The sequence below is a fragment of the Carassius carassius genome, chromosome 38 (assembly GCF_963082965.1).
Source record: "Carassius carassius chromosome 38, fCarCar2.1, whole genome shotgun sequence".
Lineage (NCBI taxonomy): Eukaryota > Metazoa > Chordata > Actinopteri > Cypriniformes > Cyprinidae > Carassius > Carassius carassius.
This window is the reverse complement of record NC_081792.1, coordinates 5214202-5227265: the sequence shown is the minus strand read 5'-3', so window position 1 is coordinate 5227265 and position 13064 is coordinate 5214202. Positions and strand designations below refer to the sequence as shown.

At 39.8% G+C, this 13064-nt stretch overlaps 1 protein-coding gene across 1 annotated transcript; it reads left to right on the top strand.

Annotated features, from left to right (window-relative positions):
* The first annotated feature begins 1316 nt into the window (after window positions 1–1316).
* On the top strand, window positions 1317–11726 carry LOC132119169 (nuclear receptor subfamily 1 group D member 1-like). Its single transcript, XM_059528935.1, has 8 exons — window positions 1317–1863; window positions 5872–6201; window positions 6293–6381; window positions 6549–6693; window positions 9115–9680; window positions 9779–9964; window positions 10498–10708; window positions 10874–11726. Exons 1-8 carry the CDS (start codon window positions 1839–1841, stop codon window positions 11068–11070), a joined length of 1749 nt encoding a protein of 582 aa, XP_059384918.1. The 5' UTR covers window positions 1317–1838; the 3' UTR covers window positions 11071–11726.
* The last annotated feature ends 1338 nt before the right edge of the window (window positions 11727–13064 follow it).

Sequence of the window (13064 nt, the reverse complement as noted above, 5' to 3'; positions counted from 1 at the left end):
CTGAGTATCATCAGCATAACAGTGAAAGCTAACACCATGTTCCCTGATGATATCTCCCAAGGGTAACATACAAGGGAAATGGCTCTTAAGTAAATGTGTAAGCCGACTACATACTTTTAATGTAAATTGTTTTTCTTATGTGGAAATATATTTTGTTATAAAAACACTTTAAAACTTATATTTTCAACTACATTTTTTTCTTTTTAATCAATTTGAACTAATTCAACAATTTTGGAGTTTCAGTTTCAGACAGTATTTGCTATTTGTCAACACCTGTTCAACGAAACCAAACCCAACTGGTTATCTAAACCTTTCAGTTTGGATGTTATTGTTGTTTTCCCCCTTCTTCTCTTGCATTAGTCCTCTAACGTGTTCTTAAAGTGTAAAAGCTAGTTTCGGTCTGTACTCTATCCTGTCACCTTCTGTTTCAGGTTCTTCAGTATGCAGCAGTGAGACCTATTTTTAGACTCTATAGTCTCTGTTCCATTATACAGAATATCATCCACTCCTGGAAAACATTGCCTTATTAACAATAGTTTGGAGGCTGGTGAAATCTTTCAAGCTTTAATCTACTTTAGAACATGGCTATGTTATAGATAAGGGTGGCATGGTGTATGTTAAAAATTAATGTCACATGTTAAACTTACACTGTTCAAAAGTCTGTGGCCAGTAAAATATAGAATTTGTGTGAAATAAGTATCTCATCCAAGATCGTCTGATCAAAAATACAATAAAAACAGTCATATTGTGAAATATCATTTGCATTTTCTATTGTAATATACTGTACATTTATTCCTGTGATGTGCAGCTGTTTTCTCAGCATCTTTCCTCCAGTCTTCAGTGTCACATGATCTTCAGAAATCAGAATAATATGACGATTTCCTCATTTCACGGGGGGGGGGGGGGGGGGGGGGGGTAGGGGCAGGTACATTTCTCCAGTAATGGTGTAACATGCTTTTGTAACCCGTCAATGTTTAGTTAGGATTCTCCATACACCATTTTTTTATAAATTTATTTTTCAGGTTGTTCAATCAGATATGGGTCTCTAATGTAGGCACATGACCTACATCCAAACCAGCGTGATGCAGATCAAAAACGTGAGATCCTCAGGATGTGTTTGAGAACAGACAGCCCCTGTGTTCTGTTCAGACGGGCAAGCCCTCGATGGCTCCAAGCCTATCAGTCGTGCGTGCTGTAGAGAGGAGGACGCTCTGGAGGGAAGTAAACAGCAGTCACGGTGCGCTCCTCCTCCTCTGCATGTGCTTCCCCACGGCTCCTCCCCCCCATCAGAGCGGTGCTCATTTGCATGAAATGTATGTCAGTAGGACACAGCTCACATGCAGCGCGCGCATGCAGCAGGCATTCCTACAGCAACCGAGTCCACGCGCAGTCATCTGCCACTGAGAGCCGCTCTACTACAGCAGCGTGACTGGGACGGAAGGAAAGAGGGCGTGTGAACACAGTCCTTGCCATACAAAAACACAAACTATTTAAAGAGCAAAGAAAGGAGGGGGAAATAGCAGGGAATAAGCTCGGTCACATTTGTAAGACACCTGAGAACGTGTTCGGTGTTTATTTGTGTGACGCTTAAACTAGTTCCACAGCTCTAGCTTGGAGAAAGATGTTTTGAAGGAAAGCGCTACTGTAATGTGCACGATACAGTGACATCGTTCAAAGAGTGAAGACGGCAGGCACAGTGCCCTGTTTACCTGAAGGACATCTGACATTAGAGTTTCTCGAGACATTTCCTAACAGACTTCTTGAAGTTCTCACCTGCGTGGACACGCTAAAATAGACTCGACCCAGATACCGGCATTCCTTCATCAGCATCAGGAACCATGGACACCATGGACGGCAGTCCAGGTGAGTTACAGACAATATATCTCCTATATACATTCATGTAGGTCCATTATTTGCACGGCTATTGGTAATTTTTTTGCCAGATTTGTCATTTATTTTAATATCTTGTTTAACTTTAGGAAAATGGTAAAACGAATATATTGGTATTGAGGCTAGATGTAAAATAAATACACGTTTGACTGTTAAGATTTGTAATTAAATTGCATTATATATATATATATATATATATATATATATATATATATATATATATATATATATATATATATATATATATATATATATATATGGTGTTGTTGTTTTAGTTGTTGTTGTTTTTGACTATATGTCGAGCCTGCCTAACTGACTGCCAGTGTTTTGGCAAATGTTTCCGGTCTCGCGTTGCCCGTAAACAAAGTCACGTGCAGGTCGCTCTACTCGCGCGCTCTTCCCAGTTGACTGTACATCATGACGCATCATCCTAATCGTGAGTGGTTTCACGGCGTGTCCTCCGGCCCAGCGACTAGGTACTAAAAATAGAGTTGCAATCATAAAAAAGAAAATAAGCTAACGAGCCTAATTCTTCTCCGTTACGTTTGCCATTTAGCACCCGTCTCCAGTAGGCTACTTGGCTACTGTCAAGGTTTTTTTTTTGTTCGATCAGGTAACTTGTGCTCATACTGTGATTCATTAACCAAGTCACGCTCGTGCGCCGGTGACTGACTGTCATTATCAATAAGCGGTCCTCCTTTATGTTCACTCGAACACGTGCATGTCAATAACTGCTCATGGGCATGTGAGAAGATAACGATCATTCATCCTGAAAGGAAACTCAGTCGGCAATACAACATTTAGCTAGGCCTACACAGCACAGCAGGCAATAAACCCTTGTTTTGTTTACAAGCATCACATGGCCTTTCCTTATGAGACAAGAATAAGCTTTTAGATGGCTAATCTCAAGTTATTTATTATAAAGTCATAAAAAAGTAATCTTAGACATTTGTATTTTTAATAAGTCGAAATGGAGAGTATCCAACATATATAAGCGATTATAATAAGCTTTGGCATAAAATATAATAATGATATTACTTGTAGGCTATATTGATATTCCGGGCTACAATTTGCTGTAAGGTTTAAATCCTCAGTATGTTATAACACTTAAATCTAAAATATCAAGATCTCTGGAAACATGGTGTTGTCAACGTCCTATCCTGCAAGGGTTTTTTTTTGTGACTTTGGTGCCAGAGACTTCTTAGAAAGCTCTCAGTTTGCCACCTGCACGTTTTGCATGTCATTAGACACGGTGACGTCAGGGCACAGTGGTATTCGTACAGACAGACTTTCACTTTCACTGTCACGAGGATCAACTTCAAACTCCACGTGCCACGCGTGATTTCCCAGACACACACCCCCTCCTTGCTTGAGCTTTTGTTCCGGCAGCTTGTGTGTCATCCAGCCTCTGAAGGGAGGGAGGCTGGTCACTGGGTCAAAGTCAAACAGGCACAGATCTGAGCTCAGCTCTTTCTTCTCTGCCGGCACGATCTCTGTTAAACTCATTATAACAAGCATGCTTTTATGTGACAGAAGATGCCACTTTTAAGGCTATGAATGGCTTATATGCACTATATAAAAGTATCTTTACAAGCTGCAAATGAAAGATTACTGGATTCACACACGTGCATTACCCCAGTACAACATCTGATAGTGTTCCTTAATTCTGATGCGTTATGAACATTTTATTATTCCTTTAAGGGATGGCGTTAAAACAAATTATCTATATTAAAAAGTGAATGATAATATTGTACTTGTAATTTTGTACTTCATTTAGCACCTCAATAACAACATTAACACAAAGAGTTTTCAATTTGGATAACTTAGTTTCACCTAAACATCCACACAGCCACTATAACCCATGAACTTCACTGCTGACTGATCAGGTTATAAATCAATGTATGAGAAAAAACTTTTGAAGATGAGTGGGCATTTGTATTGCCCTTACTGTATGTAATACATATAATGAATGTAGTTTGGTCAATGCAGCGAGCTCTCAAATAATATGTAATATAGATGACACTAAAGGGAAGCATAGTGCATTGGTATTCACATTTAGGGCAAGTAAGACTGCACATTCTTTATCAGTTGTTATCACTATTGCTTTCAGATAGATTTGTTTTCCCTCATGACAGATTCAACAACTTCAGGCATAAACAATTCAATAAACCGTTCATTTATTCATTATTTCACTCACTCACTCACATTACACCCAAGGAAATGTTTCGTGTGCCATGGTATTCAGGGAAATTGTTTATGTGCATCCCATAAAATGCCACAATGGTCGTTAAACGCTGTTAATTTAAGGTGGAACTGAATTGGGAAGGATAGTTATGTAGTTATCTATATTTCAAGCAGTTTGTGAGGCATCACGTTATATAAACAAGTGAGACGAGGTTAAAAGAGTTAAGGGAAAAACAAAAGCTCGTATGTCGAGTAAACGTGACCGTGCACGTTCATGCATGCACTCCAGTTTCCGGCGACTCAAGAATTATAAACACGTCTTGGTTAATGTTTTTAAGCCCTCTTCAAACGTGAGCAGCAGGCTGGCAGTTTTCTCTCTCTCTCTCTCTCTCTCTCTCTCTCTCGTACTGCGGCTGTTCTAGACACGGGACTGCGGTAAGAGCTTGTATTTTCGGGGCGTTCACTGTGTCAGGAGAGCATGTGAGTCAGCGGTCAGGTGGCTGTCCTGGCCGCTCTGGAGGAGCGAGCACGAGCCGCGCGTGTGTGGTGGGGCTGTGGAAGTTCTCATTTCCGTCTTAACGAATCGCAAACAAATTGTTCTTTTGAGTCGGTTCTTTTTAATGATTCGGTTTAACGTGCCCGGGAATGTTTAGCGTACTGTAAGAAAGCACTATACCTAGAAACCTACACGATGGAATTCAGCATGCATTTCTTTTAACACTTTTTGGATACTCATATCAAACGGATCGAATCATTGAATTGAACCGACTCCCTAAAATTAATCCGATACCCCAACGTTGCACTTGCACACGTGAGTCAGTCTGGCTCGTCCTGACTCATTTCTCACGTTTGAGCCTTTCACTGGCGCGGTCTGAAACATGTGATTCATGATGAAGGATGAGATATGACAGACTGAGAGTAGCAGAGCATTCAAACGTGGGACATTTTCGAGTTTACACAGAAATCAGTGGTCTGGAAGCTTTTTGAACATCATACTGTTCTGGTGGCGATAAAATCTGTTTAACCATCCTCTATGAGACAGTTTCCATTCAGTTAATGCTAGACCTTTAAACAGATCAAACTCTGCATTGCATATTTGACCAAGATATTAAGCGTTGGGTTAACATTAAATAACAGGCTACTGCAAAGTGGCTAATCTTTGCACAAAAGCCTCAACTAAATGACATATCTGTGGAATTCTGCAGAATGGATTTAAAGATGCAAAAATTGCAAAACTGAGATGCGACCATACATTCATATTGGTGTTTGAAATTATCACGATATTTAATAAACAAATGTGTAAGGTCCATGGTATAAAAAGAGAGTTGTAAATTAACAGATTCAGCAGTAATTCTGTTATAAATAAGCACATGGAGATATTCTATTATGACAACTCTCAGGGTTGTTTAGTGTGTTTATGGATAATGTTAGTATCGGGTATTGGCATGCTATACTTGTTACTGGCATTACATATGCAGACATGCTGCTGTGAGTATGTAGCTGTGCTGTTTAAATAGCATACATATAATTACCCATAGCAGATCTAGACAGGTGGAGCTGAGGGAGGTGGATGGTTTCTGAACCAGACTGTGTAAATGTTGGGCAAGCAATCTCATCGGCTGCTGATGTACCAAAGACCAGTCTGGTTCTGCCATGTAGTGAATGATTTAATTACTATCAGATTTCAATTAAGGATCTATCAGTCTGCACCATCTGGAGTTTCATGACTGAGTTAGATATAAACGATAACATGAGCAACTTGCCCTCATGTAATATTCTTTTCCGTCACACACACAGGTGGAGGAGTGATTCTCTATGCAGGCTCAACAGGAAGCGCAAGCCCCAGCCCAGGAAGCCCGTCCAGTGGGTACCAGTCCCAGTCCCCAGCTTCTCAACCCTCGTCCCCGGAGGAGGTCTCATTCACGGAGCTTGGTGCTCTTAAAAAACATCCAGCTGGAAGCAATTTTAGGTCTACAGGGGGCAACAAACTGGTGTTCCAATTTCCAGAAGTAAGCAGCGCTACCACTGTCAACCCCATTACACCGACTGTAACATCATCAGGGCAAGACAGCTATTCTCACCCAATGGTTGGCAGGCGACCAAGTGGGTTCACGGGTACCTTTACCAGTGAGTATTATCAGAGTCATTTTTGTTTTTTGTCTCAAATTCCGTGACCATCAACCATTGCTAACATATTGTTGCAAAATTGTGTTACTAGAAACAGGAGGTATGGTGTTGCTCTGCAAAGTATGTGGGGATGTTGCATCAGGATTTCACTATGGTGTGCATGCATGTGAGGGATGCAAGGTAAGGACACACACATGCACACTCAAATTCTCATAAAATACCCTCAAAATGCATAATTGATGTGTTCAGTGTTGGTCTGAAACTGAAGGCAACATTCACATGTGCCTGATGTTTTACACACACCTACAGAAACACACACATTCACTCTGATCTTGTGTTATCCTCAGGGTTTCTTCCGCCGCAGTATCCAGCAGAATATCCATTATAAGATGTGTGTGAAGAATGAAAGCTGTCTGATCATGAGGATGAACCGCAACCGCTGTCAGCACTGTCGATTTAAGAAGTGCCTCTCTGTCGGCATGTCCAGAGATGGTAGGAGCTTTAAACACTCTGTTATGAACAATAAACAACATTATTATTCTTGATATGACTAAATTATTTGCAGTGTTTGCTAGGGGCAATATCAGTCTTGCTACACATACTTATTGTTAGGAATGCTGTTGTTAAACAATAACCTAGCTATGTCCTAATAATCTCCCAGTACACCCTAGTAACTGCACTTTTCTAAACAATCATACCAGAATTGTACAGGTTGGCCTTAAGCTAGTAAGAACCCACTTAACATCCACATGCAAAACCCCAGCAACTGCTCAGCAACATGATAAAAATGCTCAGTATCAATTAGCAACTGCATAATGCAAAGTTTCGCTTTAGACAATAGACGGTGAACCTTTTTTTTGCCTGCAAAATTTCGCTAATGTGACCTCACTACTTAAGTCTATTTTAAACATGCATTCTATTCTCCTTTATATTTCCTCAACCCTACATCCACCATCTGTTCTGTACTGTTTGCACCTATAGCTTACACCCTGTTCTGACAGTTTCTTTCACCACTGATTTATTAGTGTGGGCTCTCCGAAATCCCACAAGTCATCACTCACTGTAAAAACTGCAGCAAATCAGCTTAATTTGGGGAATTGGGGACACAAATGGCCTGAGCACCTAGTATACTGCAGTTTAATGTGTTTCCAGGTCTTCGTTTGCTGTACTGCAGGATTAATTAAGATCCAAATGCTAGATGGGATTTAATAAAGTTTTTTGTAGATGTAACCCAGAAGCTAAGAGCCCTTTATTTCAATTGAATGCAGTTTATAAACATACTAAAATATCTTTTTGATTTGGCCTCTAGCACACTTTGCCCATACAGGACAGTGTTGCCTCTGGGGAGTTTGTAAACTGGGCTGATAATAAATCATATTTTCTGGGGCTAGTGTACATATTTAGGTGACCTAAAAAGCAGAAAAGTAAAGTGATATGCACCATCATATTTCAGCATCACATGATTGTACTTGACCTTGTTTTACTCTTTCCCTGCTCACACACACTGTAATTACACTAATTTCCAATTAATTTGGAAGATTATGAATATATAAATATTTTTCAGGGTAGAGTATTGTTGTGGTGCCCTTGCGTGTAAAAACCATTGCTAAATGATAGATGCTATTTTATATTGCACCTATCACCTGAAACCTTGACGTCTCCTCTTACACTGCTCCATGCCTTCACGTGATGGTGCTATATGACACCTTTAAACACGAAAAGCCCTCAAATGATTGTTATATTACAGACCAAAAGACCTAGTTTTGCATTAGTGCTCATCTTATCCTGACGGCACCTCACATTGCTCAACACTTTGTGCTCCCTATCATCATATCACAATCCTCTGCCCTACAACGTTTCACCATTTAGGTATACTAATGCCTTCTCCTCTCTGCTCTTTACACGCTTAACCTGCTAAGCCTTTAACTCATGACAGTATCTGTTTCACCTGCTGTCATTTACTCCATCACTCATTCCCTCAATGACATCACCTCTGCTCCGGGTGACCCACTGACCCACTTCCCAACGGGATAGAGACACAGCGAGAGAGAGAGACAGAAGGATGGGGGAGGGGTATTATACAGTAGTAGGATCTATAAATAGCTCTGAGAGGTAGAGTAGGGGGAGATTGGATGGAGGTAGAACAGAAGCTTTGCATACGAGCCGTAACCTAATATGAAAGCTTTGTGGTCACTGTGATGCAATCTTACTTCATGTCTATTATAAAAACGGATTGCTGATGTGTCAGTACAGCAGCCCTGCTGTTCTAAATATAGTAAAACCATCTACCAAATGTATAAATGTAAGGTAGTTAACTAAAACAAGAACCTCTCGCTACTGTGTGCTGTTTGCTATTGCACAGCATCCATCGAGGACAACTGTTAACCTTAGGCCAAAAGTTTGCTTCCCTTTTAAACATCCCTGTCTATGTGACATTATTTTCGTCATCAGCACTGATGTCCGTGCACACTGTCCACACAATTGGGGGTTAGGTGCTTTGCTCAAGGGCACCTCAGTCGTAGATTTTGATGCTGGAAGAGAACACTGTACTTTCACCCCCCCAACTAGTTGATTTGATTAACCCACGACCTTTCGTGCTACAAGTCAGACTCAAACCAATAAGCCACAAATGCCCCCTGTTTGGGCTAAAGGAAGTTTCTAATGAATCATTTGTATTTAATGGCCATTTAATAAATCGGTAAGGCAATCAGCATTTTCCTTTTGTCAATAAAACTACTTCACCACACGTCTAATAATTCCTTTTAGCTGTTATTATATTCACAATACAGCACAGCCTCTCATACCACATTGAATTATTTATTGTAAAGCTGCAAGACAATGGCAACATTTGTATTTTACACCTTTGTATATCACCATTCTATATAGTAACATTTGTACCCTAACTTCTTCCAGCTGTGCGATTTGGACGCATCCCAAAGCGTGAGAAACAACGCCTACTGGACGAAATGCAGAGTTACATGAACAGCCTTAATGAATCATCTTCCATGGACATCAACTGTACTACACCCATTGAGACTCCTTCCAGCCCTGAAGATGGCCAGGCAGAAGAGGCCATTGGTGCTATTTCGCAAGCTTATCGCAATATCTTTGTGAATGGGGAGAAGTTATTAGTAAAGATTAATAATGAAAACAACAACAGTAACAACAACCCTTCTTCCTTCCGTCATAATCCGATACAAGAGTTTGGCTACAGCCAGACTCACTCTCAGCCAAGCATCTCACCCCAATTACATTCCATCCATTCCACATCAAGCTGTCTACCCCGATCCAGATGCCCGGTCGCCAACCACGACAACAAACCAAAAACACAAGTTGTGGACAACAGTCAGTATAACTTCCCACAGTCCTCAAGTCCCAACCTGGGAACTACACCTTCTCAAAGCTATCCATTGAAGCACAACAATTATTCCACTCAAACATCTTGTCCTTGGAGACTGAGCCCTGGTGCTAAAGTTCTGGTAGGTTTTTTTTCTTCTCCTTCTTTTGATGGCATATGATTTGGTCTTAATTTAAACTATAATTTATGAGAAAAATGTCTCTTTCTGTATTTCTCTAGGCATGTCCTCTCAATGCATGTCCCGTCTCCCCAGCCAGTCACTCCAGTCAACAGGTTTGGGAGAGTTTTTCCCAGTGCTTCACTCCAGCTGTTAAAGAAGTGGTTGAATTTGCCAAGAGCATTCCAGGGTTTCAGGCCCTGAGTCAACATGATCAGGTCATGTTACTGAAGGCAGGAACCTTTCAGGTGAGAAGCGTCAGTGTCTTTCCTCAAATCAGTTCTAATCAGAGTGTCCTAGACTAGACGCATATGCTTAAGACTGAAAAAACACGTTGAGATTGTTTCTTCCATGACTTTATATGGCCGGGGTGTCAAATTCAGTGCTTTAGCTCCAAACCTAAATATACACACCTGAACCAGCTGATCGGGGACTTAAGGATTACTAGAAACTTCCAGTCAGGTGTTTTGGAGATTGTTGGAGCTACAATTTGCAATTTGGTTCAGTTGAATAGTCAAAAAAGATTTGAATTTCCCAAGCAGTTTTGTTAAGTTTCACACTCAAATGGTGTTACGGATGAATATTTACAGACTGTGCAAGACTCTAGACCAATATCAGTACAAAGTAGTTTTTCTTTATTATTACTCAGTAATTAAAGTCTGAAAGCAAAATATGTGCAGTGCTTCTATATTAACGAACAATGCCTTTGTGAGTTATTGTTTCCACTCTTGAACTGTTTATTTAATGTTGTTTTTCGAACCCTTACTTTGGTTCATTGCAGGTTCTAATGGTGAGGTTCTGCTCGCTGTTTGATGCCAAGGAGCGTACCCTAACATTCCTGAATGGTCAGACCTACCCATTGGCATCCCTGCGAGTGCTAGGCATGTGTGGCCTTTTGGACGCCATGTTTGAGTTCAGCGAGAAGCTGGGGAACATGGGTCTGGAGGCCGATGAGATGGCCCTCTTCATGGCTGTGGTGCTAGTTTCTGCAGGTACCTTGGATTGCCAGTGATTGAGATAATTACTATATGCAAGCAATATTTAAAGTATGTTTAGATACAGTAGTTGACTGTGTAGACAGACCGTGAGGCAGTTGGAAACAGAGCTGTAATGTTTACATCCACTAAATGTTTACTCATTATTGTGCTCTGTATCAGATCGTTCAGGTATCTCAGATGTAGGGGCCGTAGAGCAGCTCCAGGAGGATTTGATCGGCGCTCTTCGTGCTCTCATCACTCGGCGAAGGCCAGAGGACAGCTCACTCTTCCCCAAACTCCTGCTACGTCTGCCTGACCTCCGTACCCTCAACAACCAGCACTCCGAGAAACTCCTAGCCTTCCATATTGACCCCTGAGAACAGAAAGAGACAACTACCAAACCTACCCAAGTCTACACATTGATAAATAATAGATTCAGGGTGCTCTTCTTGTACAAAAAAAGCCATGTATAATTCAGGAGAAACATCTGATTTTTGACTTGCATTTAAACAAACACCTCAGACTTGCTCCACCACAAGTTAAAGCTTTTCCGATGTAACAAAAGAAGTACAAAAGTATGGAGCAGATGCTGGACAATTGGACTTTTCAGAGAAGTTTTCAAGAAATTGAAAATCAAAAGAAGATGAAGAATATGTTTTTCTTTCTACAATGGACGATTGAAGAGATCATGAGGTGATGACTGTTTTTATAACTAGAATTAATCTGGGCTCACAGTGGAAGATCAGTATTGGTATTAAGGATTGGGCCATCACTCCAGATGCTATGCATTTATCATCGTATCGTTCAACACATTGTCCAACCTTTCAGATAAACTTCTCTTATTAAATCGACAGCTATTTGAATTCAATAATTTCATTTAACACATTCTTTATAAATATTGTTTATTGCTCGTGTCAGGCACTCAAAACCTTGGTTGTAAAAACATGTATTATAATTGAAATATATGATAGTTTCTTATAACTCTATAAGACTGTAATGTGTATTCTCGTGTGGTTATGTCATGACAATACCAGGGACAATGGGTTGTCAAATGAAGAAAGGACTGCTCATCGTGTGTTTAAAGTGTTACAACAGCTCTGCATGGACACGGTTCATCTTCTGAAGAGTGGGTTAGCAGCAAAGTGGACTTTGCCATTTCTACACAAATTCATTTATTTCATGTGTATCTAAATGTATATTTGGAAAATGTATCATGTTTATCTTTTTCCATAGAGATGGGAGATTATGTGATATTAAAAAGATTACATTATAAGTTTTGCATATGCTTTATATACATATATATTGCATCCCAAGCACGGCACGTTTTTTGCACGTGGAATGCTGAGGGGGCACAATGGTATCCTAGCAACAGGCAAATGGAACCAGCATGTGTATGGAGCTGATGTATGGTATATATGCCAAGATTTTTACCTCAATTTAAATAATGGCTTCAGGGGTCCAAGTGCAAATGGGAATCTTTCTTTCCTTTCATAGTTTAATATGAAGATTAAATCACAATGCTGCTTTTTTACTTTACAGTATTGTAGCACAGAATAATCAGTTTAGCATAATTACTGTTCGATTATTCAGTTCATACAGCGTGTTAATCATACCCAGCGTAACATAGCCAGCCTTCATATAAAATGCTAAGAATAAGCTGCTCTTGGTAGAATAAGGATGAGGCAACAGAAATAAAACAAACATGCCATGAAACCTCTCACAGCTGTGGAATGAGAGGAAAGAACAGAGAGAAACTCACATTTTGCCCTCTTCCCTTTGCTCTGCATAGTTTTGGTTTAAAAGAAGAAGGGAGAAAAGATGAACATTTCTCTCCCTGCCTCGTGTGGTTTTAACAAGGCCAGAACCTCATGATCCTTAAGATTTATAGAAATTATATATGAAGAAGTATATATAATGTATATAAATAAATGATTCCAGATTTTACAGCTATATAGTACATGAACTCAATAATGTTTGGATATGGCATTATATACATCAAATCTGCCCTCTTGATGTTTCTGTGTCATATTAGATTTAAATGAGCAGTAGCACTAATGTCATTAGCTTTACAATTTTTCAATACCCCTATATATTCTAATTTAGCACTTATATAAAAAAAATATAATCCAAATGCAAAATCACAAGAACACAAGGTCAAAGAAAACTCTAAATTAATAGCATGCACGACAAATGGGTTTATGCCTTTGATAATTTGGTTCAGAGAATGGGGTTTAGTATCGTAGCAACTGTGAAAAATAGTAAAAAAAAATAAATAAATTCTGAATACCTTTTACAGTTCCTTGTTCAGTTAAAAAAAGAAAGAAATAGAAAACAATGCACCTTGCACGTAATGTAACAAAATGAAATGCTG

Excerpts from the sequence above, each read along its gene's own strand:
- LOC132119169 (XM_059528935.1), top strand. The coding sequence starts at position 1,839 with ATGGACACCATGGACGGCAGTCCAG. Across the intron at positions 1,864-5,871 it reads CACCATGGACGGCAGTCCAG|GTGGAGGAGTGATTCTCTAT; the intron begins GTGAGTTACAGA and ends TCACACACACAG. Across the intron at positions 9,965-10,497 it reads TGAAGGCAGGAACCTTTCAG|GTTCTAATGGTGAGGTTCTG; the intron begins GTGAGAAGCGTC and ends GGTTCATTGCAG.